Source organism: Limanda limanda, chromosome 16 (genome assembly GCF_963576545.1).
Source record: "Limanda limanda chromosome 16, fLimLim1.1, whole genome shotgun sequence".
Lineage (NCBI taxonomy): Eukaryota > Metazoa > Chordata > Actinopteri > Pleuronectiformes > Pleuronectidae > Limanda > Limanda limanda.
Window position 1 is genome coordinate 22,978,130 of NC_083651.1, and position 22,532 is coordinate 23,000,661.

Sequence of the window (22,532 nt, forward strand, 5' to 3'; positions counted from 1 at the left end):
AGGATTGTGGAATGCCGTTTTCACTGAGAGGTGTTTTTTTTTACTGTTTTTGTGGTGCTGACCTCAATGTTGTGGAAGTAGTTAAATAACAAATGTCTTAATTATGGTGAAAAACCTTCCCCTGTTACTTTAGTACTGGCTGCACAAGTCAACGTGGAAAGCTAAATCACAGGAGTCCATAATGGAAGCTTTTTGGTAGCATTAACTTCAGGATTGACGACCGAGACAAGTTCCGAATCCTGTATTTATCCAATAAATCTGTGGTGCATGGTCGTTGCATGTGAATGGATTTTTCCCTGTGTGGCATCATCCCTTACACATGGACCCTGCCCCCACCCCGAGCTATCATATGACGGCTCACAGCAGAAGAAGCATGGCTTTGTTTTCCAGAGAGACGACACATCATGTCTCCAATAAGTCAGTGGAAAATCAAAGAGACTGAAAATCACCCTTTTAATCTGTTCATGTCTGACCGAGTTAAAGGAATCACTGAGAATCTCAGTGTTCCTCAAAGTTTAACTCCTAAGACTTTCTCCATTTTGAACAACTGAATATGTGTTATGTGAAGCGTGATTGGCTGTGTTTGATCTCTGTGGCCGGAGGATCAGCCCGTGTCATTAATTGGCATTTGCACTTTCTTTAAATATAGGACTTAATGAATGTCCTGACATTTTATAAAAAAGGGTTAAGGTTAAAAAACTGATGTGTCTGCCCTCCTCATCTCTAATTAACCGTGACTCCAGACTCCACGTGTCTTCTCACTCTTAAGGTTTCAGGTGAATTTTGCTTTTCTAAACCGACAGATGAAAGGGGGTTATCTGTCGTGCACACGGCTCCTGAACTTGTGTTGTTGTGTGTTATGTGGTTTCGAAAGCTGAGCGACAAAGAAAACATGGAGATGAATTCATGTATTTGCTTGTGATGTGTCATCTGAGCAGCTGTATACTTGGTTCTAACAGATGGAGTTTTAACACGCACGAAGGCAGGTGCAGAAAGGCAAAATAAAGAAAACGTACAGCTGCATTGGTCCGTGCCGATGTGACACGACACTCCCTTTAGCTCTCTGTGTGTATATGGATCTAGGTTTTGGTTTCATTAGAGCACAGCTTCACTTTATTTTGCTTTGGATCTGAAATAAATTGACGTTTTTTTTAGTTTGCAAAGTGTTAATGCATGATTATCACGCTTTTAACTTTAACTTCTGAATCCCACTATTAAAATATCTCTGGATCTGGTGTGAAATGCGTAAAAGCCCTCAGGTCATGGTCATCTGAGGCTTTTTGACACCAGTTGTATGATCTGTGAGAGGACTCATGAAATACAGACGAATCTCTGTTGATTATCCGAACGATCTTAACGAAAAGCACGAGAAAAACATCTATATTTTCTTATGTGTCTCCTTTGGTCAAGAGAGCCCCTCATTAACACATGATACTGTGTTTACACGGCGCACACACTCTTTCCCTTTGTGCCCGTCCTCTGCACTTGAAAAGGCCTCTTTCTGCCTCCAGTGGGCTATTGAACGAGAGGCAGTGGGAGGCAGTGGTGTTGCCACAGGGAAGGCCACGCTCCGCTCTCGCCAGAGTGGGTTATGCAACAGCCCATTACCATGGAGAGCAAAGAAAAAAAGTGTTTCAGGTTGATGTTTGAAAGTGCTATCTGGACTGTGTTTTGCACGTGGGAGGATGTTAAGGATGATTGCCTGTTACATTTGCTCTCAAAACTATCGGACGAGTGTTATCAGCTGAACGAGCGCTGCACGAATCTTACATAAAGTTGTTCTTTTGTTTGAAAACGTGAAACGGAGGAAGCAGTGCTTTGTAGGTGTTTGATTAAAACCCCGATGCTGACATTTTAATTACATCTATTGTGTAATTGAGTGGTGTAACAATGATATTTTAATGGGAAACACTCATGCCAAATGGATTGTTTTTAAAAGATCTTCATTTTACATGCAGATGTGTGTCTTTGTTAACACCAATTTGTAACATCCAACCCTCTATTGGTGTTATGTTTGCACACACACACACACAAACACACACACACGCAGGCATAAACTTACTGCCCTCTTTTAGCAGCATGACCTCTTTCCAGTGTTCACTTCCCAGGCCACAGATTCCATAAGCTTTTCATTTCAGTGTCTCCAGTTTCACTCCAGGCGTTACAGGTCTCAACAGTGAATCAGGAATAACCAGCTGAGGGGAAAAAAGACATGAGCAGAATTCCCCCCCACCTCCACTTTTAACAATTATCCCTCAAATGGAGAAAAGGTTGTCTGCATAATACTGAATAAATGCCACGTGGGTTCTCACTTAATGTTTGTGTATTTTCTTCTTCTTCTTCTCTCTCCAGACCTACATTGGCAGTGTGGTGATCTCCATGAACCCCTACAGGCACCTGCCCATCTTCACACCTGACAAAGTGGAGGAGTATCGCAACAGAAACTTCTACGAACTCAGTCCACACATGTGAGTCACACGTTTCAGGTCCTGTTTGACGTCCTGTGCCCCCAAGAAAGCCTCAAGCTCTGTTTGACTGCTGGGGCATTTAAAATTTGATTCCCCTTTTATGCTGAATCTTTTTTAAAAAAGAAGTAGAGGATGGCACGAGGGTTTTGTTAAGGTTTTGTTAGTCTGAACGTGTGGAAGGGGGCTGTCATCTGTGTGCTGAAGATAAAGCATATTGCAAACCTCTGTAAGGATTATCAATGTGGTCCCGGTGACTAATGCGGATGGCTGGGGGGGGGTGGCTGAGATCAGAGGGACACTAGCTCTTGTGTGGCGAGCTGGGCTGCAGCTTCTGTCGGCCATTCAGCACCGCGGCGTGCCATCTGTCCACTGGCAACATTAAGTAAGCGTTGCTGCGAGGCTGCCAAGATAAAACAAAGCCCAACGCTCGTCAATTAGCCGGCTGTGTGTCCCGGGCGGCAGCAGAGACCCTCAGAGACGCCGGCTGAGAGAGTGAGAGTGCCCTCGTCTCACAACACACACACACGCCCTCCAGACAAAAGTTCCTTGGCTGTACTTTACAGCCAGCGACACAAAAGTGACATGACACAGTTTCAGGCGGGTGTACTTCACCCTTCCTTTTTGTATTTCACTGCCCGACTCTTCCATCTTTTCTTGTGTAGGTAAGGACTTTGAGTTCTTCTCATTGTCAGCTACTCAGTACGTTGTTTTAAAGGGAATTTCGAAGGTTGTCCTGTAATTTACCTTTTGAGTGATGCGAACTTAAATTGGACACAACAGATCCTGCGCTCAGAGGAAAAGCTCTGTGCTTTTATTGGCTTAAGGCTTAAACTGAGCATTGACCAGTAACGTGGCGTCCCTCCATCATGGATGTCTGTTCGAGGTTCCCTCGTGTTTAACTGCGGTTTCTATCATTCTCCGTTTCCTTTGCCTACTTTGCCTCCTCTGACAACGTGGCTCTTTTTCCCCTTTTTGCCTGGTAGAGTTTCCACACGGTCGTTTTCTCTACCTGGGGAAGCTTCCGAGCTGCAGGAGGAAAACAAAAGCTCGATCCTCTTTCAGTTTTGGTAATGCAGGGGCGGACATGATTTCTTGGTGCCCGAAATCAAATTAATTTGCCACGAAATATCATGGCTGCTGGGAGACAGAATTGAATTTGGAAACCAAGGCTTTATAGGAAACCAAGTGCAGATGGTGGCAATCAACATTTACTTCAGTATGATCAAATAAAGCAAAAAAACTTGTCTTACTAGAGGAAAGCCAAAAAGTGTTGCATGTTTCCAACCGATTATTTCACTTCTGCAAATGCAAACATTTGTATGGCATCTTAATTATCAAGTTACAGTCCTTATCATTAAACTCAGGCAATAAACAAACTCGTACATTGCCTGGGGGATGATGTATGATCTTAGGACATTTAGGGGATTTTAAAAATGTTGTTTGGCAGCAGACCAGCTGCATTACTATAAAACTATTTGGGTGGTTGGCAAGAGCGTTTTCATACCACACTGACATGAAGTGACACTGGTGCCTGCCTTTTAAAAGGGCAGTCATGTAAAGAATGAGGAATTTGTATGACGTTTGCCATGACATGTTTTGGGAATATAGATTTTTGTAATTTGCACTAGACTCCATCACTTCTCTTCTTGCTCAGACTGCTAAAAGGAATTTGCCTGAATCCAAAGAGCCTGCGGTGGAAGGAGATATATAAACCAAAGAGGCTAAGATGTGAAGCTTTGACCTGGGTTCAGAGGCAGTACCACACTCTATAAAATACACAGTTTGATCAGTTTCTGTATAAATGATTAAAAGAGTCAGTTCTCAGAAGGAGACATCTCTTCCCATCTCGGGTATCGCTTCACGAGTGATGGGGGGTGAAAAATAAATCTGTCTGAACTGTACAGCCTCTAAACACGTTAAACGTCACCTCATCGTTAGAGTTTTAAGTAAAGAAGATTAAGCCCAGTTTAATAGGACGGGCGTTTCTAGAGGACTTGAAATGCCAGTCAAAGGCCGATTGTTTCAACATGCTACATGAATTCATCTTAATCCCCCCACCCCCCCGGTCTGACCATCTGGACCAAGCTTTGTGGCTTTGCATTGATCTTCCTCAAGTAATGTTAAACCCCAAGATCTGGTCAAATGCTCATGCTCATTTTCACATTATCCCATTTGGTGTTATTTCAATATTTCATTTTGATTAATCTACATGCAACCCATATATTTTTAAGTTAATGTTAAGAAGAGCAATAACATTTTAGCTCTTTGCTTTTAGTGCCACAACAGTGCAAAGAATATAGGGGTTAAAAACCTACAAATCACACGTTGTGATTTGATAACAAAGACAGCATAAATATATTCTGACCACATGAAAGACAATGATCTGATTAAACTCTTGTTTAGAGGCAAAGCAGAGTATTCACCCCAAATATTTCGGGTGAGTGAATATAAAAACACAGAGGCACATTCTTAGCATATAGACTGAACCTAACTCTCCAGTTAAATTGTTTAAGTTCCACTTTTGACTTAAAAACTGTTCATGTCTAGACAGCTGATTGTGGTGTGGTAAAACACATTTGACCTGAATAGTAATCACTACAGGTAATTAAATTAATTAATTAAATACAAACGTATTCCCCGTGAGACCTTTCACTTCTCACCACATTCATTTAAAGCGTGAAGATGCAAAAGGAAAAGTACCTACATGCATGCGACGAGTTCACCAGAGTTCTGTATTTCCATTTCATTCCTCCATGGATGATGATGCAGAAGCTTGATGGCTCCCAATTCCCCCAAACTAGAAAATGCTGCTGTTTTTCGTGACCCGGTGTTTTACACGACTGAGCCTCATCAGCTGACCCACGTCTTTGCCACATTGACTGACCAATGCTGAAGGGGGATCAGTGATGGCCTTTAATTAAGGTAACAGCAGGGGGTCGGAGGAATCTTCTTCTTCCTGTCTCTGATCCTGATTAAACACTCAGAACAGGTTGAAACGGAGAAGGCCGAAGTAGTTTAGATTTGCCGTAACCTCTAAAGATTTTGGGATGTGTAAATGCAGCCTTATTGACCTAATGCTGTTTGAGCACCTGTAACTCCTGTGCATTGTAAAATTGTAGGTAATTGAATGCATGAACAATTTTGTAGATGAAGGCAGAAAGCTTGATGGAAATGATAAATTAGCATGTAGCTGATGGCTGGGTTGAATTTCTCACCTCACTGTCGCTGCAGAGATGCTCTGGAGAACAAACGACAGGCAGCAGATACTCGCTCGAGCCTCCGACTCCCCCTCACACTCCTGCACACCCACACACACGCTGGAAATAACACCACCGTGTCAGTCAGCTGCACCTGTTTGGACTTTAAGGGTTTAAGATCGGACGTGTCAGAATGCCACAAATCAGTTTTCTGTGACTTCCTGGCCGAACAATGTGCTTATATATTCAGATCCACTGGAAAAAGTCAGTGACAACATGTCAGCTGTGAGTGTCAAACACAAGCACATTGTCAAACTTGATGTTGTGTGTAAGATTTAAGATGTTTTAGGTTATTTATTAAGGACGGGAAAATCCTTGTTCTCCTTAACGTGTTGATTTTGTTTAATGTTGCATCATTATTGCCTCATTTCGTGTGTGTGTGTGTGTGCATCTCCAAGGATGACTTGAATACCTAGTGTATGTGTGGAAGCGCTCATGTGTACCTGTATGAGTAACCGTGAATGTATGCAGGTGCTCATGTAATTCACACCTGCACTTGTACTCCCCAGACAAATAGAGGTGTGTGTGTGTGTGTGCATGTGCATGTGTGCTCATCAGCTGGAAGAAGAACTGCAGCTGGTGCCCTGTCTGTAAAGTTGTTGGGAGACTAATTGCCTGTTAAGTTCCATTTTAATTAAAGGTATTGGAAACAGTGGCTGATTCTCAGGCCAGAAACCAGTACAGGAACAAATCCATCAGTGCAGTTTAGAAAAAGTTGGGCAACTGTTGGTGAAGTGTGTGTGTGTACAACATGAAAAATGTGGTTCTGGTACATCTTCATCATTCTGCTTATAGGAAAAACTAACAAAAAAAAGCATCCACTGTGAATGTGTGTTTGAGTGTGTGTGTTTGTGTGTGGCTGTGTGATTTGCAAAACTGCACCACAAAGTGCTCTGAGTGGTCATCAAGACTAGCAAAGCGCTGTGTAAATACAGCCCATTAACCATTTCTATCAGCCACACATCACGCCACTGTGACAGCAAGCGTGTATTATAAATACACCAATGTAATCCAATTTGTACAGACTGTGACGGATGTATTATACCAAGAACATTAAACAATATCCAGAGCTGTTTCTTTTTAAATCATGCGAGGCATTTCATCCATCCATTATCTCCACCGCTGATCCTTTGAGGGGGCCAGGGGGGGGGCGGACCCAATCCCAGCTGGCAGAGGATGGGAGGCGGGGTCCAACCCCGGACAGGTTGAGTGCCAGGCAATTTCACCACCAATCAAGCCAGTCAAAAGATTTTTACATATTGAACATTTAAGAACTCTTTTCCCCCTCCTCTCCCAGCAGGAGAGACCTGCACAGCCACACCCATCTCCAATCACCCATCCATCATGTCCTCCGCCGGCCAATTTAGCAAAACGCTCTCTATCCAGATGAGGCATCTCATAATGAGCTGGCAGGTGTTTCCCCTCCCTTCCACACACATTCTGAGCATAAGTGATGAACTAACCAGAAGCCATACATGCAGCAGCCCTGCAGATGGCCCAGAGTCGTGCTTCACTGTGGCTCAAGCTGCCCAGGCCAGGCACAGATTGAGAGGTGTGTGTGTGTGTGTGTGTGTTTGTGGACAGGCAGCGTGCCCCCAAGTCTCTGGGGTAAGATCATATTCCCCAATGTTTAATGAGGTATTGAGACCCCTAATGCTCTCAGCGCTCGATACTTAGTGCCTCTATGGAGCCTTGGTTACAGTGGAGCCACATATGTCCCGGACTCTCAGCTGCTTTATGACAGCCTGACTATGAAGTGTGCTTCTGTTAGAGTTTGGACGTCCAAGCAGCTTGTATGATGGGGATTTTCTCTGAAATGTCCTTGCACTGCCTTATCATGTATGCCTTGTGATAACAACACAAGTGTGTGTGTGTGTGTGTGTGTGTGTGTGTGTGTGTGTGTGTGTGTGTGTGTGTGTGTGTGTGTGTGTGTGTGTGTGTGTGTGTGTGTGTGTGTGTGTGTGTGTGTGTGTGTGTGTGTGTGTGTGTGTGTGTGTGTGTGTGTGTGTGTGCATCCACATCCTTGTCTAAAAACAACAATCACTGATTAGAATAAATCCTGAATTGCTGTAACTGCAGTTTCCAGGGAAAGGTCGCTGCCCTTCATGTAAAAGCCACCGATGAGAGATCACATGTGGGAGGAAGCTCATTTGACTGAGTGCCTGCTTGACGAGTGTCACCCCCGAGCCTGCTCCTACGTTATGACCATGTGATGCTCCTTATCCGTATGTTATCAGGTTGTTTGTTTATGTTTCTCCCTCCAGTAGTTATGTGTGTAGCTTCAGAAAATGCGTCTATGAATAGTTAGTGGTGCAGAGAATTGGTCACTCATGCCTGTTTGTCAAATTTCTGGCTTTCGTTGTCATTGGCATCAGATTGCGGCAAAACCTCTATCGCCCCACTCACAACTCCCATCAGCCTTTTTTTTAAAGATTAATTTTGACTGATCTTTAGACAGGATGACTGTTTTATATGTAGAAAGTCTACTTAATGATATGTCAGTATAACAGCATCATGGACTTTGGAGCCATTCACTGCTTCCTGGTATCACATCCGTGTTTGTCTTTCCACTGTTGCAACACTCTGATCGAAAGGCAATAAGGCCACGTTGTAAATTTACTGTGAATAGGATTTATTAGGGTGTTGCATCCAACATCAGGTCTAGGATCATCCTATCTCAAAGTCAAGGAAAGGACATGAAACACGGAACAGATCATGGACAGCCATCTTAGAAACAGTCGTCTTTATAGTTGCTCTGTGTTTTCCGTCTGTATTTATTCTGTCACAGCTGCGGTTACCTGCTATTCCATGTGCTCATGTTTTTGCTATTATATAAAACCGACCTGTGTTCAAGGATGCCCAGATGAGTTGCAGCACAGAAACTACGTAGGTAGATTCAAGTGGGCACTTGATGAAATGGCATTTTGACTCAGGTGGGTAGAGTGAGTCCATCCATGTGTGTTGGCGTAATGCTCAGATCAGTAAGCCTAGAGAGAGATGACAGGGAAGGTGTGTGTGTGTGTGTGTGTTCATTTTTCCACCCACTTCTTCGCCCATGAAATAAAACGCTCATGTATGTAATTTATTAATGCGACCATCTATAATCAGTTTGTTCGTTTAGTAGCATTCTCATACCTGCGTCATACCTGAAAAACAGAGCATCTCTATAAATACGCAGGTAGTTTTGGAATAATAAAAGTTCCACTCGTATTAATGCTCATTTAATTTCTACTCCAGTGTTTGTGTCATATCGAATTTGTCTTACTGGGCAAACAGTTTGTGAGCGGTATCGGAGATCACTAAGCACACTGGCAATAATTGATGGAGAATGGTTCAGAGATAATACATCTACCTGACTGATTAAACACTGCGTGCAGTCCTTTCTTGGGTCCGTGAGCACAATATTATATTTTATAGGTTCTCTGTGGCCGTCCAACAAGCCATTGTAAACCCTGCCTCCTTTATAGTCAGAACAATGGGCATTCAGCTGTTTATCTGTGTCCACAGCTTGCATAACAACCTGTGAGAAGCATACCAGAGTGGAGGCACATAGATAAGAGCCGTATCAGCTGTGGCAAATGTTGGTCCCCCCAAGGGACCTTATAGCTTTAACAATATGGTGATTTAGTAATTTTTCTATTCTTTTCAGTGGTAACCATCAAGAGGCAGATGCACTTTCATCGGTTCTTTGTAGCTGCCATGTTTGAGAGCTGCTGATTTCACTGTGTACCTGGTGTAGAGCCATGGAGGGCCAGCATGTGGCTGTTCATATGAAATCAAACAACCTTGAATCATTTGTAGGAAGGTTTATATATAACATGGTGCGTTGATGGACTAATGCAAAGTGAACGTATAGCTTGCTTGATCCTTGTCATCGTCTGAGCTTTTCTTTCGCTGAAGCCTGTTTTTTTTTGTTTGGATGAAAGTCATTTTGTTTTGGAGGTCTTCGTTTGGCCTATGCTCTAAAACGCTGTTGGAAATCCCTGTGTGATGTCAGTGCTTTGATTTGCTGTTGCATTAACCCTGTTGCAGGAAGCCAGAGACTTTGAGCTTGCTCATATCTGAGTTACATGCAACATGTCATTGATCATTGGTGAAGCTCCATGTAACCCTGAAGAATCACCACTTCACACGTGTTTTTATCCGCCCACAATTTATGAGGCACTAAATATTATCTGTAATATTTCATTGTGAACAGTTTGTTTTGGCTCCGGAAGAGGAATATTTGACAGTTTTTCTTATCTCCTTCTCAAACTCTGCTTTTGGCTTCCTCGATTTGGAACATTAGAGGGTTTCCCCCACCACTGTGGTGCTGGTGTGGGACAGACATCACACTACATGTCAGACAGACAATGATTGCTGTTGTCTGAATGGGATCAGTGGGTCACATGGTCGCCCTGAGGCCTTTGCTTCTCAGAAGACGTGCCTGTCAAGTGATCTTGTAGTAAAATTAGACCTTACAGTTAATACTCTGCCTTTGTTTCAGTGTGTACTTTGGATGTTACAATTCATGTAAGACTCAAGGGCTATGACATCTTTTTTTAAATCAACAACAAAGAAGATATCTTTCACTTTTCAGACGGGTCATAGTTCGTCCACAAAGGTATAATGCATTGATTTTAGGCTTGCTGCTTCTCCCAACTTTTTTAACTTGAGTTCAGAGTTTTAAGACTGTTGGTTATACCGAGGCATTCTGGTGGAAAGTATGGAAAAGCATCTGCGACTCCTTGCCTCAGGTACGAGAATGAAAGTGAAAGCCGATATCACAGTTGGCGCACAGTGACCAATGCGTCAAACTGCAACTCTACGGTGCAGATAGCTGAGTTAGACATACAAGCAATTATCCTCAATCTTCTTTATTTAGTCAGCTTTGTGGTAGATATCAAAACATTAGAATCAGAGAAAGGCCTTCTATCCAGACTCATTTCTTGTACCGATGTTGAGCGCTCGTTCTAGGTCAGTTGTGTCGTCCGCAGCTTTGCCTCTGTGAGCGTGGATTGACCAGAAACCTTTGCTGCAGTGGAAGGCTTGGGTCCTGGAGAGCAGGGACAAGGACAGGAAGTCCTCAGATCTTGAGAGTTGGTGCTTTAGCTGCTATAAAAAGATGTCTTGTTCTTCTGTTTCCATCATCCTGTCTGCGGCTTTGTACTTGTGGCTATATTTTTCTTTTCCTGAAGTGCATTTTCTTTGTCCCGTAGCCAAAGACACGAGGATACATCATATCATCAATGTCTTCTATCGTTTATATTAGTATGCATTGTATGAAATAGCGTAGCTCGGTCAATCTGATCAACTCCTTAGCCTCCATTTCTTTTTTTTATACTGATTCTGAATAGGGATTCTCACGAACTTGCTGATAGAGGAACTGAAGGCTCTTTGTTTGAGAGCTCCTGCTTTGAGCATCTTTCTCCACTTTACTCAGCATGCTGATTTCCTGCTTTTTCAAGGATCACACACACAACTTGGACCTGTGTTCTTCCCCTGCTGTGGAACACCAAATTGCTGTGCAGTTAAGTAAATTAAAGCCCTGGACCCCCCTCAAAGTTTGATGTTGCTGTTGGGGAGTATCAATGAGCGATTTAACAGACAACCTCCAGCGAGTGTCGCATAAATTAGAGGTGTGTGTGGGAGCAGCTTTTCACGCCAAGCTTTTAATTTGGAGATTCAGAGGCGTTCTTTATTGCACCTTGTAAGTTGCACTTTGAGAATCTGTTGAAGACGAGATGTTTATCACGGTCTCGTGTCTCATTTGTGGGCGCTGCTCATTCTCCTCGCCACCGTCTCACAGCCACACGTTGTCAAAACCAATCCACACATGGACCACATCTGTCACACCCCTCTTTGTGTCTGTGTGTATCTGCTCCCTCCTTCCACCCGCATCAGCAGGTCCCTCATCAATCTCTGGAATAATGTCTGAACGCCTGCCACTGTAAGTGTGTGTGTTTCTGTGTGTGTGTGTGTGTGTGTTTGTTTCTTGCACCAGCCACCCACTCTTCCACCTGGTCATAAGCCACCAGGAAAACGTTGCTTCCTCGGCGGCTCCATCAGAGCCAAGCGGATTTCCTGAGGCCTTCGGAGGAGCCCGATCACCCTGAGATCACAGGCTTCTGTCCGGCCCCTCAATGCACACACAGGCGTGACAGAGACAGAAGCTGAATTTAGCATCAGAGGAGTGAACGGGGGTTATCCCGTTTAGTTTGGGGAAAAAAGGGCCTGTCATCTGCCAGTAGCCGGGTGGGCTTCACTCCAAACCCATACATTACAGCTTCATTATCATCCACAGATCAGCACTTTAGAGTGTGCTGGGTCTACCCTCAAAGCAATCCAGCGTTTTAAGATTCAGGTCACACGCTGCAGGCCCATCATCCCCTCCAGTGCCCCAGCTACCAGTGCTCGCTAGTAAAAAGAACTGACTAGACTATTTTCTGCCGCTTACCTCATGCCAGTGTGGCTTTGTGTTCACCGCTGCCACGTGCACGTCCAAATTACAGCCTGCAGGCAGATGTGAAGGGGAGGTGCCAGGCAGTTATATGTCCAAGGCCTTATCCCAGCCTAACCCTCACACACACACACACACACACACACACACACACACACACACACACACACACACACACACACACACACACACACACACACACACACACACACACACACACACACACACACACACACACACACACACACACACACACACACACACACACACACACACACACACACACACACACACACACACACACACACACACACACTGGTTTCTGGCCTGAGAATCAGCCACAGGCCTTCGGGATCCCGGTGCCTCACTTCACTGCTTCCTCCGGCTTTGATGGTGACCTTGATGCTTCCTAGTCAATTTGACTTCCACATTCATGAAGTGGCCAGCTGCTATTCACACTGCTTCCATGCTCCTCATGCTGCGGCCACACGGGCGTATTTCATTTCTAATTCTGCCTTTGTCGTTTCCTGCACGTGTATTGAGGGTTGGAGTAAAAATAAATATTAAACTTGTGTGTGTGTGCGCGAGGTTGAGATTTTTCTTTTTAATTTAACGTGTGTGTCATCCACGCTTGTACAGTTCAATGTGTGGCCTCTTGCTTCTGCTAACCCCCATTCATATTCATAAGGCTTCCTCTGTGTGTGCGTCTCTCATTTGGGGAAAGTTCAGGGTAAAAGGACCTCCCACTCCTTTTTTCCACCCCCCACCTTTGCCCTCCCGTGGTACAGTCCCCAAGCCGGCCTCCTCTGGGTGTGTGTGGGGGGGGGGGGGGATAATTGTGTGATGTTTTGCTCATTGTCAGGATCAGGTCAGGCAACAGGAGTGTTTTCACAAAAGCAGACATCTGCGCCGCTCGGCCCCTTTCAGCAGTGACGCAATGTCCCGTGGTGAGTCTCGTGCACACACAATTGGAGTGCACGAGGTTCACCCCCGATCAGAGAGTTTTTGGGGAGGTGGAGAAGCATGTGCCCGGATGGACAGAAAAAAAAAGTTGGTGCAGCTGATGACACCAATAATTTTACTTTAAAGATTTTCCAGGAACAAGTTTTACATTCCGTGTTCTCAACAGCACTCGTTGAGTTTCCTTGAGGCCCAATAAACACGCGGAATTCCTTTCGTTCCTCGTAAACATTTTAGCTTTATTCATTTATTTATTTAGCATCTTGAAATCTGCTGTGTTGACATCCACGTGAACAAAGGGTTGCAGCTCTCACGCCTGCATTTTGTCGGGTCCACGTTTAGTTTTGAGCGAAAACACTGAGAAACATCATGTCATTTTCTCTTCACGGTCCTATAATATTCCTCAATAAAGAATACCTCTAAATCTCTTTGCCAGCTTCCCTCACGGGCATTTTTATGGAGTGAAATGCTGCATTAGCGTACCCCCTCCCCCCTTCACTTCAGGGTACTGGCTCCGCTCCCAAACACTGTGTGATGGTGCAGAACCCTGAGCTCCATAAGTCGGCCTGCGCTCCAACTTTGTATCGTGGCCTGGACTTCATTCATCTGGCGGTCCGTCTCTGCCCTCGCTCTGTCATGGCTTCTTGCAATCAGCTACTTTCAAATTGGAGGTCAGTGTTAGTTCAGCGTGTGATTATACGCTCCTGGCCACTCTGACTCCACTAATACTGTGGCCAGAATTAGATTTGGGCATTTTTAGCCCTTTCCTTTACTTTGAGTTTTTTCCACATCTTGGTGCATTTCCTGGAAGATGGTGTAGATAATGAAGAAATGACAGAATGATGGCGTAGAAGCCTTTAGCGTGTTCTCCAGTCTGAACACCCCCCATTAGATTTCACCTTGAACCCTGTCCAACCACTTTCATAACCTTCTGGGTTCTGCCTCTCTATATTTTAATGTGCAGTTTGGAGTTTGAGTTTTTACCTTTTTCAAGGAAATGAAACCTTACGCAATTGTGACTTACATTTTCCACTTCAGAATGAGCTTGGTAGATCTGTATGGAAATCCCTGTCTGTGTCTGTGGGTGTCAGACATCCCCCCCACCCCTGCCTTCTTGTCTCACTTAGTTCTTATAAATACTATGTCTTACTCAGACCTTGGGGAAGTAAAATATAAGAAGTACTGACGCTCATCTCAGGGTTATGTTTAAGATTAAACCCTTGATGGTTTAAAGGTTATGTCATTGAGTTAAATTGCTATTTAACACACATGTAGATCTCCCGGTGATTCATCATATTGCTCAGGGGCACTTCATCGGGGTGGAGACATACTTTTTTAAACTGACCAATAACATGTTCACCTTTGCACCCCTCCCATAACAGTTAATCATCACAGCCAGTCTCAAAGGGCTAATCATGGAGATCCTGACCAATATTCAATATTAGTTCAATCTCCCATATCCACTGCACTAAGTCTCAAACCAAGTCACAGAACTTCTCAACAGCACATTTTGGGCAACTCATAAAGGCTAAACGCTACATGTAACATCCCCCCGCACTCCCTCATAATCACAGCCATTACCAGAAATGGAGTTGGAAAAAATTCCACCAAAGTACGGGAGACTTGGTTAATTTGCAGTCTTGTTTCCCGCTGGAGGAGGAAGTTGGAACTCGTCTCCCGGCAGCACCGTGCACCGTCTTGTTTGTTTGCCAAATAGAATCTGTAAGAAGATACGGCCGCTACCTCGCCCATTAGTGTTTCTCCTCCCTGGGAGTATCGCATTGAAATTACAGATGACAAAGTTGTCATTGTGAAGTGGCCCCTCACCCCATCCACACCCTGCTCTCAAACCATCATACAGGACTGTCTGCATAAAGAGAACAAGTAATATATTGTTGTGGAATTTGTTGGTGGTGGTGGTGGTGTGTGTGGGGGGGGTGTAACCGCAACCATGAGTCCCACTTTTCCATTGTATCGCTGTCCTGGAATGTGTGACAATAGGCTTAATTTCATAATTGGTGCAGCCCTTTATCATTCATTGTTTGTTTTTTTCTTTTTTTACTTCCTCATTGACCAACTTATGCTTTGAAACAACTGTCAGAGTATGTTTAAAAATAGCTTGAATTTCATATTAACCGGTTTTTTTTTATAGTAAAGTGATTATTGGACAGTTAAACAGTTGGTTTATATAAGAAACCACCGGCCTCCAAGCTTCTTTCTTCTGTCTTTTCTTTTTTTTTCTTTGCTTTTTATACAGCAGCATCAGTGCAGTAGGACAATTTTGGGAAAAGCAGCAGGAAACGGTCAAATATCAAAGCCAAATCCCAAAACATAAACCAGCCAGTGTTACTAAATAAAGCCGAATCACTCCGGTCCCGCGGCTGTCCTGCAGCTGCGACCTCATTTCCAATAAAGCCACATGCTGTTGATTAGACTGGAACCCATGTAGCCTGACGGAGAAGTGAACTTACTTCACCCCACTGCATCGCCCTGCAATATCAATGAAGAATACTTGAAAAACGAGTGTGTAATGCAAGCTGAGGGGACAATTCATTATAACACGAGAGCTCATGCCTTTGTTGCCTCTTGTCTTCCAGCTATGCTTTGGCAGATGAGGCCTACCGTTCCCTGAGGGACCAGGACAAGGACCAGTGCATCCTCATCACTGGGGAGAGTGGGGCGGGGAAAACCGGTAAGCGGCCAAATCCTCTCTCTTTCTCTTTTATTTGAAGTCTTTTCATTTCAGTGTCAAGCCGCTCCAACAGCACCAGCACATTTCAGCATTGGATCTCCTTGGTACAATCATCTATTCATCCGTCTGTCTTATCTATCTAATGATTTCATAAATCTCTCTATGAGACGCAGGGACGGTTCCATCTTATCGCCATGTAAATTGTTAAGAGCCCAAGAAAGTGCAGTGTCAAATTTGGTGTGATAAGATAGATAAGTTCAATATGAATAAACTTTGAATAAACAGGCGGCCCGGACCCATCAATGCAAGTGACGTTGTCGATAATGACGACAGCACATGACAATAATTGATTCTCGTGGCTCAAGGACTTTAAGTCACTTTTACAGTTTTAAAAAGAAGGCTGCATTCCAAACAGGCAGGTTTAGAACTGCACTAGTTTAACTAAAGACTCTTGATATGAGCAACACTGTTCCAACCATGAACATGATAAGTTCTTCATTCATTAAAGGTCAAGGGGGTCACTTGCTAATTAGATCCCTGGAGAGTTAAAATGCACCATTATATCTACTAATCTCTTTTTGTTTGCTGTACTTTATAGTCAAAACTCTATAATTCTCAAGGCGACTGTAAGATGAGGGTTGTTATCTATAAAGTCACCGTGCAGATTTAGATCAGATCTTGCTTTTTGATCTTCAGAGAACATCAAGTAGGTACATGAAACGTGACTGTTACCACTTTCCGACCTGTACATGGAGTGTGTGTAAAGAGATGGAGATCAAAGTAGACGAGCAGCAGACAGATGGTTTCTCGTTCGCTCCCAACATCCAAATGAACCAGTTGGGGAAACTTCAAATTTGTCTTGACTGGAAATACTTAACACAGCCTGTGTTAGAGCTGCTTTTTACACCCATGGTACTTTTTTATCTGTGAGGTTTTATAATAGTGCGGCCATGTACTGGAGCAGATTCACATACCTTACAGAAATCCAAGGGGAATGGAATTTCCTGCTCTCTGCTGGCAGTGCCATATCACAGGTCTCCGTTGGCTGGGCTGTAACGCAGGTAAAAGCCTCATTGAGTTGGCTGAGCACAAACTGTGGGGAAAGTACGTCGTCCCAGTCTACTCATTAAATCCCTTCCTGTAGTCGGGGAGACACAGATATACATTCACACGTGTAATTGTAAATCTTGAGTTTTTTTTCCTATTACAGTTACTGGCTCACAGCGTTTCTGCTTTAGAAACTGTTAGATGAATGTTTTCTTTTATCACCAAGAGCATTTATGGCACTGCGTTAGTGTGTAGACTTGATGTCTGAGGGGCTTTCGCTGTCAGCAAATTGCAATCTGCCACAGCTCCACTCGCATGTGTTCGACTGAAGCGTGGGACCGATCCGTAACCACACCGTCCATTTGGCTGCCATTAAAACTCACCATCTAGCTGTAATCAGGGGTTAGGCAATGGGAGAAGAATTATTAGATCAGCAGTAACCGTTATCTCCACCGCATTATTTCTAGGCTTGAATATTTACTCAAACCCTGAATATTATGTGGCATCAAGTTAAAACATGCTCATCCGACTGGGAGTTTTTTGATTTCCAAGAAATATCTTAGTAGTTGGTATAATGGTCTTTGGTAAAGCCATATTTATTAGTAATATAGGCATGAGAAATGATCTAAGACGGAATATGATATACGTTAACACGGAAATTATATTGTTGCAATATGATTTTATGAGGAAATGACAAAAGATATTAAACCATCATAATAATCAAGCAAGCTTAATTTAATTTCAAATTATCACCCAGCCTAGATGAGCTGCAGCAGCGATCCCTCATCAAAGCCTGTATTGATCATTAGACTTTCTGTTTTCAAACAGTTAATGGTTTTGGGTTATTGGTAAATTGATATCTGGCTGAAGACCAGAATCAACAACGTGAATTCTGGCTGCAAACATCCAGAACCAAGCAGTCATTTTAATTAGAGCCACTGACAACACTCTGTTATTCATGATAATAAAACGATAATTTCGACAGTGAAAAGAGCGTCACGCTAATAAAACAGACCTGGGACAAAAGCAATGGGGGAAAGTACAAGGTGACAGATCGTGTTTTGCATAATGCACATCGCCTTTGATTGGAGTGTTCTCGACCTCTCGTGGAAATTAAACGCCTCCACTCCAAGGAGCCGCTCAGTCGAGTTGAGGAGATGAATTTGGATTTCGGTAATCTCATCAGCCCCGGAGCTTTGTGGTGGAATAAGGCCGTCGCAAATTCCCTATTGATACGGGTCGGGCAGGACGTTTTCTCACGCCTCCGTCTCCATGTCGCTTCTCTGACAAACTAGCAGATGCCACTGAAGCGTAAAGGAGACATAACAAAGTTCCCCTGCGAGACGCGACCGAGGAGGTTTATTTGTCTAACCTGTGCGATACAAATCTGCAGGGGAAATGATGCATACCTTGTTCCTCAACAAAGACTGTTGCTCCACCATCCTCCACCCGAGGAGAAATGCATGAGGGGTGTTTGTTTGCCAGGCTCATCAGCAGTTTGTACAAGCTACTGCTGTCAAGCTCTTTCTCTATCCTCCCTTGGCACCACTACAAACATCATCAGTTCTGGGTCACTGTCATTTCACTGGACTGGAGAGATGACTCTGATGCCAGCAGTTATCCTACAAGGCAGGTCGCTTGTTCCAGACGGCTCCCGATGCCTATTTAGCCCCGTGTCATGCTCCTCAATGCAGAAAAATAATAATTTCCGGGAACAGGCTTCACTCATAACACAGTGTCAGAGCCTCTTCAATCAGTTTCTGACATGAGAAGTGGATAAAGAGGGATAATCTCAGCAGAGTTGCGTTTCTTCGCTGCGTCCCCTTCGGTTCCAGACGCATCAGTTGCCTGAATGATGACAACATGATGCAATAACGGTCATGTAATTAAACAAAAGTGCATCTCTGTAATGGGCCCGACTGCTGACTGATCACACCCTGTCCTGATGGGTGCCAGGGGAGATGATGTAAGGGGGGTTTTATAGGGCACGGTGAAATGGCTGGACTTGCTCTTCAGTAATGTCTAGTAAAGACATTAACCTAATGTGTGTGAGTGTGTGTGTGTCTGTTTGTGTGTGTTCCAGAGGCCAGTAAGCTGGTGATGTCATATGTGGCAGCGGTGTGTGGGAAGGGCCAGGAGGTGAACAAGGTCAAGGAACAGCTGCTGCAGTCCAATCCCGTGCTGGAGGGTGAGTGAAGCATCATGCACTCGATTGGGGGGCCGGGTGGTCTGAAGTTCACATTCAGAGACTGAATCCTGTGTTAACTGTTCTTCTAAGACTCCTTCAGAGGCAGGCTTCTGACGAAATTAGGAAAACAAACAATGTACAGGATATTATCATTGTAAAACTTTTAACTGGCTATCCGACACTAATAATCCCTAAACTTGTAGATATAGCACAAACATTCTGATAAACACATGAACCCGGCAAAGTCTAAATAAATAAGCAGGAAATGTGTTCACCTCTTGATCTAGTTGTCGGAAGCCTCTGGTGCATAAATTAAAGTTTATTTTAATGTTTTATATATTTTACTGAGTTTTTAGGGAACTAATGTTGCAACGTTAGCCCTGGTTGGGAGCAGAAGGTCTGTTTTGTCTAATTCAGTCCAGTAAAAATAGAAGATGAGCTCGAAAGAGAGATGACAAGTTTCAAGAGGCTCAGAAAAATACACATTTATTATCCAAAAGCATAATGATGCTAAACAAGAAGACCTAAATGTGGTCCTACTTTAGGTGTCTGAAAGTTTGCACGTTTGCAACTCTGGGCTTTGCATGGAAAATGTTGTCACAGACAAGGAAGCTGTAAATACTGTTTCATACACACACACACACACCCACACACACACAGACACACTTCTCAATTCTGGCACAGTAACAGCTGTATTTTAATTGGGGGCAGTGGACAGGAAATGCCCGGGAATGATGAAGCTGCGTTGGGTCCCGGCAGAAACCTGACACATCTGTAACAGTTTAACTTCTGCCTATCTTATTGCCCTAATGCTAAAAAGGGGGCGAGCACATTATGCTGCTTCACACAGTGTGTCCGTGTCTGACTCTCTCTTTCCTCGCTCGCTCTCTTGCAGAATCTTTATTGGCTTCATTCTCTTCACCCCTCGCTCCGTTTCACCCTTTTTTCTCTTTTGCATTTGATCTTTTCTCCGGCTCTCTCATTCCCCCTGTCTCCTTGCCCTCCAGCTGATATTGTAACGGAGCAGCGGCCCACACGTTCACATTAACCCTGCGCATTAATCAGCTGTTATCAGCAATTAAGCAGTTAGGCTAAAAGCGCGCCGATGCATGACACATTAATGGCATTTTAATGTAGAAATTTGGTTAGAAGCATATGTGCCCTGGATTTAGAAATCCTTCAACACATGGCTCTAACACGAGGCCTAGTGTAGAAACGTTACATGCCTGTGAAACATTTGCCTTCCTTTACGCACAAAACTTGACACCACATCAACTTTGTCGGAACACCGTGTTTATTATTGTTTATTTTTGAGCACTGGCACAAATTGAAGCACTTTCCTATTTGGATGTGGCGTGACAGTGAGGTTTAGTCCCTCCTAAGCCTGGGAAGCTCCCCCTGCTTTGGTTAATCCATCCAGAATTATGGGGCCTCATCAGTGCAAATGGCCCTGACATCAAGCCCCAATATATGATTGACAGCTAGCTGGAGGGGGGAGGGGGGGTACAATGGTGAGGATCATTTAACAGGATGTGGATGATTAGTAAACAGGCTTTGGTCTGTATTGCCTATAAATGTGTTCTTGATGAATGAGCGTGAAAGTTTGCAATAATCATGTCTTGATTGTTTTTCTCGTCTTGCAGCTTTTGGGAATGCCAAAACAGTGAGGAATGATAACTCATCCAGATTTGTAAGTATCCTCTCCAGAGGGATTACCAATACACATCGTTAATATTGTGTGGGTAGATAATTATCATGCACAGTTTGGGATGTTTCATTCAGGCTCTACTTGTATGTGGATCTGTTTTCCATCAAAATAAGTCCCACTGGGTTTCTTAGCTCCCTGCAGTTTCTGTCATCTGTTTCTTTTCATATTTTCGACCCTATTACTCGATCATTCAAAATCTTGCATCAGTTCAGCTGAGCAGGACCACACCTCTGTTTAAGTACAGAGGTCAAAGAGTAACGAGTCACCATTTCCTTAATTCTTTACAAATCTTAAGAACTGAAATATAATAAATGAGTATAATAACTGAATTATACAAAAAGACCAATGTTAAAGGATAAAAAAACCTCCACACCTTCTTTCTTTTTTTAAATTGAGATTAAACTTGGAAACAAGCGCTGCTGTTACATGTGATGATAGATATCCACTGGTTTGACACGAACCCTCTGTGAATGATGCAAAACAGAAAATAACATCATCATCATCATGTCAGTCTTAATTCTGGGGGGTCGTTTGTAACGTGCATGTCCATCTACCTCGCTAATGTAATTTGAAGGGCAGATATCGGATCTGTGCAGTTTCACAGCCCCAGTTCCAACAGGCCCTCCATGACTTCATGTATTCCACTCACACATGTCAAACAGTCTCAGTAAATGCCCTGTACTCTGACCTACACTGCTGTTCGTCAACTATGTGACTGTGTAATAGATGCCAGTGCAGAACAAGCCCATTGGACTGTCGGCTTGTCCCATGAAGACTTTTCACAGGCCCACACATTCTTTTAAATATTTACTTATTCGGAAATCAAGTTAATTTCATAAACTTGATGGATGGCCCTCATGACCTGCAGGAAGCTGGAGGAATCTACTGCTAATCTTCACAGATGTAATCACAGGAATGATTCAGTCGCTGATGAGGCAATTGTTGTTTGGACACAAATCCCGAAAGTGATTGAACATGTCCAGGCAGCGGCAGAATGAAAGGAGACAGTTGGGTTGTTAGTTTTGGTTTCGCCAGATGGATGGAATTCTCTCATTTTCTGGATCAGTATTTTTAAGCATCAGCAGCAGCCGCTTCAGTGTCCGCCCTCATGACATGATGTTTCATCACATCTCTTTATCGCAGTGTAACACTGAATGTACGAACACTTCAAGAAATGAGTCCTTCTACATTCAGAACTTCCCGCTAATCAATGATGCGATGCCACAGGACCGTGGGTTTGTTTAGTCTGAATGTCTCAGGCTAACAGTATAATGGAAACTGGTTATTAAAGTCAATAGCAGCTCGGAGGCTCGCTGCCAATGTGCTTTTCCTGCCCTAATTTTAGATGTTCCACTATATTCAGTCTCCTACCTTCACTGGCACGTACACCCCAATGCCAGCGCCCGGGACGTGCAGTTGTAAGAGGGAGTATTAAACAGGATTAAGCTCCTGATCTGTTTATGTTTATGTAACCTTGGCCTTAACCTCCAGACAAGGACTTCAGGCCGTCCCAACCAGACACCAGTTCATCAGAGTTCCATCAGTTTATCAGAAAACTATAAATCAAACTGTCACTTCATTTTACTGAGTGCAGCGGGCTTATTGAGTTTGGCCGGAGCCCTCTTACCAGAAGAGCTTGGCCTGTCCTGAGGACCCGTCTGCTATTAATATTTCAGATGAGGAGGGTGAAAAAAATCAAACACACTGTGCTCTCTGTTCAAACTTTAAAATTTCAAATGGAACCAGGGGAGAGTGCCTGACATGGTTGGTTTT

General features: G+C 43.7%; 1 protein-coding gene across 3 annotated transcripts in view; it reads left to right on the forward strand.

The window, feature by feature from the left end:
• The window catches only part of myo1b (myosin IB), a 60,209-nt gene that overhangs the window by 10,079 nt on the left and 27,598 nt on the right, over positions 1–22,532 (forward strand). For all 3 annotated transcript variants that reach the window (XM_061088219.1, XM_061088220.1, XM_061088221.1), the window contains 4 exons: positions 2,353–2,468; positions 15,722–15,816; positions 18,947–19,051; positions 20,695–20,741. In XM_061088219.1, coding sequence (XP_060944202.1) covers positions 2,353–2,468; positions 15,722–15,816; positions 18,947–19,051; positions 20,695–20,741 — 363 coding nt within the window. The remainder of the gene's footprint in view (positions 1–2,352; positions 2,469–15,721; positions 15,817–18,946; positions 19,052–20,694; positions 20,742–22,532) is intronic.